The following is a 6,412-nucleotide window of genomic DNA, read 5'->3' as shown; positions in this document are numbered from 1 at the left end:
TCTTGGATCGTTTCGCTGCTGCGTGGTTTCCGGTCCCGTCAGCCTCGGTGTGTGTTCCTCACCTCCAGGCGGCCGATCCTCTTACTGTAAAACCATTTCCTAATCTCAGAGGCGTATCGGGCGGAGCTGAGAGCTGCTCGGCGCTAATAGCTTCACACAAATGGGATCTGGTGGGAAACCTCCCAATCCTCCCGCCGTCAGTACGGGGCGCTTTATCCGCATCGGCCCGCAGGCCGTCGGAGCGGAACCGATGCAGATTCGATGGAGAGGCTGAGAGATAGCAGCCAAAACATGGGAAGATGATTTAACATCATGTTAACAGTTTCAATCTACACAGCTCCACTTTTAGAAACAAACATGGTTTAAGAACAACTGAGATGTTAGAAATTACACTATTTAATAAATATTTTCAGTATCCCAAAGGAAAACAAATATCTTCAGAATTGTTTTGGCAGCAGCAGTCGGTGTTGCATCGTATCTGAATAGGCCTCTGACTGAAAACTGTTAGCTGACATGCTAACAGCTCAACATCCAGGCAGCAGAGATGATATTCCACAGCAACACATCCTGGATGGATGTGTTAGCTCTGCTAATCCAGCTCATTTGCTTTTGCAGTTCTTATTTAAATCTGTCAAGCTGTTTGGACAGAAAGATGTTGGAGTCGGGGATCTGGTCCTGCAGCCATGTTCCACTCAATGTCATGATTAATGAATTAGTTTGTCATTTTGTTTGCCAAAGATCTTCTATTGTCCGTCATGATGGAGGGAAGAGACGGTTTGAACTTCCTCCTTCTCTCTCTGCATCTTTATCAAACCCTCTGAGATTTGGGGTCAGAGTTCAGGTGTTATGTGAGCTTTGGGGTGGAAAGCTGTAAAAACATCTTGTTGCCATGGTTGCACATCATAACAACTGTCTGAAAGTTAAAAAGTAAGAGCAACAAGAACTAACAAGTGACCTGACTGAAGATAAACCCAGGCAGGGTGTACTAACTTTTCCCTGTTAGAAAACAGACATTGTTGGAATCTATGGAGCTGTTGAGTGGTGAACAACTCTGCCCCCTGGTGGCCATTCCTGTCATTCTGCATGTGGATTTAAGTTTAATGTGTCGCTGAAAGCCAAAGGTTGTAGTTTCTGTTATTTTAAAGTTTTTATTTTATATTATTTTCTCTTTATGGCCAGAATATCTCATCCTGTTGGAGATTATTGTTTAAAAAACAACCCAAGTTTTATTTCTAATTAATGAATATTTAGATGAAAAATGTTGGCAGGTGACCCAAAATGTCCAGAATGAATCTGTTTTATACACTGCAAAGTTTTACTATGTTAAATTTGAATATGTTAAATTTACCCATAAAATGTTCAAAAGCATCACTTATACTTCTATTTCTTTATTCTTTAAGTTAAGTCCTTTTAAAAAGAAGAATCAAATTTTAGAGTTTAACTTCCTGACAGAGATGATAAAGAATTTAAAAACTTGAAGTTTTGTTTGTGAAATTATGGATTATTTAAAGCAAATCTTGTTAAAATAATTTTAATAGTTAGTAGCATTAACATTATTACCATATTTCAGTGTTTCTGATTCAAACACCAATACAAACACTTCACCGCCTTTCTAATATTTAAAACATTAAAATGTCTCATTCTCAATTTTATTTTTTATTCTATTTACATTTGTGTTTTTAGTTGTGTCATTATGAAAAGTATTTATTTATTAGATACATATTTAAGAACAGAAACCTGGGAACTGCCAGGAGAGTAAAAACCCAATCAGAACATGATGAGGCTGAAACAAATCAATCTGTTCTTCAGTTTTGGGTTTAATAAAAACCAAAACTATACAGAAGTTTTGAGAATATTAAGATCATAAACAGGATGAGAACCAACCACAGTTTGACTTTGTCTTGCTGTAGATAAATCAGGTCAACATTAATCTGCTCCATTAGACGGACAAGCAGGAAAAATGTGGCGAACAGCAAAATAAAAACCAACAATGGAGAAAGAGTGACACCAAGCGGCGACAGACAGTACTGCAGCGTTTAAACAGGAACCCAGGTTCGGTTCTATCTGATTTAGAACCTTAATTTGAAATCTGAACATTTATAAAGCTACTCTTTAAGAACCGTTTTCTACCAATTTTCCTTTATATATATATATATATATATATTATTTTTAATGACCGTTTAAAGTATTCGGTTTGAACTGGAAGTTGATTTGTTCTCTCATAGCAGATATTAAGATAATATAATGTCTTAATATAATATATTATCTTATATTAAGGTAATATAATATATTATCTTAATATAAGATAATATATTATATAATATATATATATTATATTGTTATTATATAATATGTTAATAATATAATAATAAGATAATATATTATTTTAATATTATATTAAGATAATATAGTATCTTAATATAATATATTATCTTATACATCCAGCTGCTAGTGTTTTATGGTTAAGGTTAAGGTTTAGGGTAGTTGTCGCCCCTAACGAGCTGCAGCCTGGTCTTTCATTAAACACGCCAGCATGTTTTTCACCAGGCCCCGTCTTGGCCTGAAGGTCTACCTGTACTGGGAGCAACTCTGGACCTTCTTCTGGTCCTCCGTGTCCCAGTGGCTCTGGATGGAGTAGCTGTGACCGCAGGGAATGGTGGCCGGATCCTTCATTAGGTCCAAACAGACGGAACAGCAGAGTTGATCCTGATCCAGGTGGATTTCTACACCTTGATGTTCACGGAGCCCCTGACAGCAGGAAGGAGACCATCCAGGTCTTTAAAGGGTGAAAGGTCATCCTCATATCGTCTCCTCCCCTTCAAAATAACCTACAGTTACATGTGACTGACTGAAACACTGATAAATAATCAGTATTTAGTAAGACTGGATAAGGCTGAGTTAGAACTATATTAACTCTACTTTGGGTTCCTGTCAGTCGGTTTTGCTTCCTATGATTTTAGTGTAAGTCTCAGTTGTTACGCTGCAGTGTCACCTTGTTGGTCAGTGACCTTTAAAGCTCCTCAGGTCTTCGTTTTTGTTAATCTTCCATCTGAACTTCAGGGTCTTTCTGTTTGTTTTCAGTTTTTTCTTGTTCAGGAAACAAAGTTAACAGTAAAAAGTCTTTTTCACATTAAGGTCATTTAAAGGAATAAAGGCCTTTTACTGAAGTCTGCTCATAAATAATTAGCATATATAGATTTATGGAGTGCCATTTGTAAAGTTATACAAGACAAAAAAATAACAGCAATATTTCTTTATGTTCATTTTTCAAAGTCATATTTTCACCATGTTGTTCATACATTTATAAATGTTAGAGTTCCAAACTAAACATTTAATTCAAAAGGTAAATATTTAGCTTGGACAATAAATATTTACTTTTAAAATGAAATATTTAGTTTGTAAACTAAACACATTGCTGGGATCATTTTTGCTCACATATTCAATAAAATCCACATTTTTAATGCATCAGTAGTTCCTGATAAACTAATAATTACCCAGAGATGAACAAAAAAAACAAGACCTCTCACTCTGAGTCATTTTAGAATCAGAACTGAACTCAGACTACAGAGTCAGATGTGAAAGATTAACGCTGCCCTGCTGCTTCCAGCAGCTGGTGATGAATCTGAACAGAGATGAAGAATCTCCAGATGATCAGATCATCTCCAGTTTCCTCTTTAAAACTCACAGTTTCAATCTGATCAATAAGTTTTTATTTGGACTTTGTGATCTTCATGCTGAGATCATCAGAGCTGCTGCTTGATCACTGAGATCTTCATCGGTACGATCTTTAATGTTTTATCAGTGGAGAAGAACGGAAACATCTTGTGAGTGAAGGTGTGTGTGAAGGTGTGTATGTGTGTGTTAGTATCCAGATCAGAGAAGGACAGTTTTCCTCTGTCCCAGTCCAGATTCACTCTGATCCTCTGGAGATTCTTCTGGACTGAGAGACGAGTGTAAGGAGCTGGTGGAGAAAATGCTGAGTATTTACCTGAAGACAACCGAATAACCAACAATCCAGACTTTATGTATCTCTTCCTCTGAACAGATTCTTCTAACAAACCAAGTAACCAGTATTTACTGTCTCCAACATCAACATCCCAGCTGTGGTTCCCTGAGTTAAAACCAGCAGAACTCAGAACAGAAAAGCGCCATGAATTAAATCTCTCTGGATTATCAGGAAGTTTCTGTTTCTCTCCTCTCCTCCCATTGGTCAGATCATCAGACAGATGGAGTTTTGGACCAGCCGTGTTTGGGTCCAGAACCAGAGGAGTGTAGGTCACCATGTTCTCCATGTTGCTCCAGATGTTGAAGGCCAGGTTGCCCAGATGTTTGGCCTGGTCTATCAGAGCTCCTGAGGGCAGCTGTGGATCCTCCAGCAGGGGGCAGCGCTGGACTCTTTCCACTGCAGCCTTGTAGTTGTGCAGGAATGAGACGTCTTCAGCTCTCAGCTCCTCCTCTGTGGCTCTGACTGTGTCTGAAAGAGCTGCTATCTCTCTGCTCAGAGCCTCCATCTTCTCCTTCATCATCCCTCTCTTCTGCTCCTCTTCCTCCCTCAGTGCAGCCAGCCTGGCCTCCTCTTCCTCTGCTAGAAACTGATGAAGCTGCTTAAACTGCTCCATAATCTGCCTCTCTGTGTGTCGGGCCTGGACCTTCAGGTGTTCTGCTGTCTGATCAAACTCCTCCTGAACTTTCTTCCTGAGCTCCAGCTTCTTCTTTAAAGGCTCCAGAGTTTCCTGAAGGTTCTTCTTGTGTTGCTGAGCAGCTTCATCGATGGGTTTGAATTTATGGTTTTTGTGTAAATCTGAATGACTGCAGACGAGACAAACTGGCTGCTGATGGTCCAGACAGAAGAGTTTGAGTTTCTCAGAGTGCAGAGAGCAGAGATCCTCTGAAGCTCTCTGCTCTCTCTGCTGTAAGAAAGACTCACACAGATTCTTTAGTCCCAGATTTACAGGTGGAAAATCTTTAGAAGATCTCCTTTTACAAACTGGACACTCTCTTCCTGGTTTGTCTCTCCAATATTTCTGCAGACACTCCTTACAGAAGCTGTGGCTACATGACAGAAGAACTGGATCCTTAAATATTTCCAGACAGACCGGACAGCAGAGATCATCGTCTGATCTGGAAGCCATTTTGTCTCAGAGTGAAGCTGAAATCACAGCAGACAGAAAGTCAAACCAGGAAGTCAGTTTCTCTCCTGTAGAAACTTTCTGAACTTACTTTGACTTTGATTGTCTTGTTTTTCCTCCTGCAGCAGTCTGTGTTTCAGTGTCTAGTTGCTCGGTTCTCTCTCTGTTCTCCTTGTTCAGTGTTAGTTTGATTTCAGTCGGAGACGAAGGCGGGAGTCAAAGGTCATCCTCAGGGTGTTTAGTCAGTGAGTTTTTCTCTCAACTGTTTCCTGTTTTTTCCTCAGGTGTTCCTGTTGGAATCAGTCTTTAGGCGGAGATGTGGCGCCCTCTAGAGGATATAATCTTAATCTGCAGTGTTAGAAAAACTACAGCTTTTTCTGATCCATCAGTTTGTTCCTGCTTTAAGTGAAATTATATTTTCCTCTCATAAAACTCTTCCAGGGTCTCCACTGTCTGGGAAATTCAAACGAACACATTTCATGTTGTTTCCTTCTGTTTGCTGTTTTTCTGTCACATTCAGACTCTGGAGGTGAAAATGGTGTTTGGTGTTGAGGAAAACTTTCCCTGTTTTCACTACAAATGGATCCAGAATCAGAAATGTTTGGATTCAGATTTAATCAATGCCCTGACATCTTTTCAATCTGTAGCAGAAAACAGGAATACAGTAAATACTCCAGTCTTCAGCTTTAGTATTTTAAAGTTTACATTTACTTTAAGTTCATTTTCTAACACTCTGGTCCCTGCTGGGGTCAGGAGATGCTGGTTCCTCTCCAGCCAACGTTCCAGGTGAGAGGCGGGGTCACCTGGACAGGTATTTACTTTAAATGTAAACCAAAAATAAAATCAGAAAGAAAATAAAAACTAAAGCTGTTGCAGAAAAAGAAATACCCTCTAATGATTCAGTGTCTCCTCCTCCATCCATGCTGGCAAAGAGCAACACAATCATTGCTCTCTGATTGCAAACTGAGGATTTCAGTGAAAGTTTCAAACAGGAACTTCAGTGATTTCATACTGGTCTGTTTACCTTCTGATGGTCAGAAACAGCTGATTCCTCTTTGGTTACTGGGCATAAAACAGAGACTGAACTGCTTGAATGACATGTGAGTCAAAGCAGAGAGGAAACGTTGAAACATTTACAGGAGATTCTGCTCTGCTGGGATAGAAAAGAAAAGCCAACAGATCCCAGTTTCTAGAAGCAGGTCAAACCAGTAACAAACTGGATTACATGTAAAATGTCTCACTAAGTTTAAAACCAACCAATACTGAAGTTCATCAAAACAACT

General features: G+C 39.2%; 1 protein-coding gene across 1 annotated transcript; it reads right to left on the bottom strand.

The window, feature by feature from the left end:
- Positions 1–3,718: 3,718 nt before the first annotated feature.
- LOC114149368 (nuclear factor 7, ovary-like) lies at positions 3,719–5,359 on the bottom strand. The gene is made up of 2 exons (XM_028025171.1): positions 5,221–5,359; positions 3,719–5,149 (listed from the first exon to the last, which is right to left on the bottom strand). Exon 2 carries the CDS (start codon positions 5,130–5,132, stop codon positions 3,744–3,746), a length of 1,389 nt encoding a protein of 462 aa, XP_027880972.1. The 5' UTR covers positions 5,133–5,149; positions 5,221–5,359; the 3' UTR covers positions 3,719–3,743.
- Between the last annotated feature and the right edge of the window lie 1,053 nt (positions 5,360–6,412).

This window comes from Xiphophorus couchianus, chromosome 8, assembly GCF_001444195.1.
Source record: "Xiphophorus couchianus chromosome 8, X_couchianus-1.0, whole genome shotgun sequence".
NCBI classification, from domain to species: domain Eukaryota; kingdom Metazoa; phylum Chordata; class Actinopteri; order Cyprinodontiformes; family Poeciliidae; genus Xiphophorus; species Xiphophorus couchianus.
Note: the sequence above shows the minus strand (reverse complement) of the source record. Positions and strands in the feature narration are given on the sequence as shown.

Bases quoted from the DNA above. Each gene is read 5' to 3' on its own strand.
- LOC114149368 (XM_028025171.1), bottom strand. From the start codon at position 5,132: ATGGCTTCCAGATCAGACGATGATCTCTGCTGTCCGGTCTGTCTGGAA.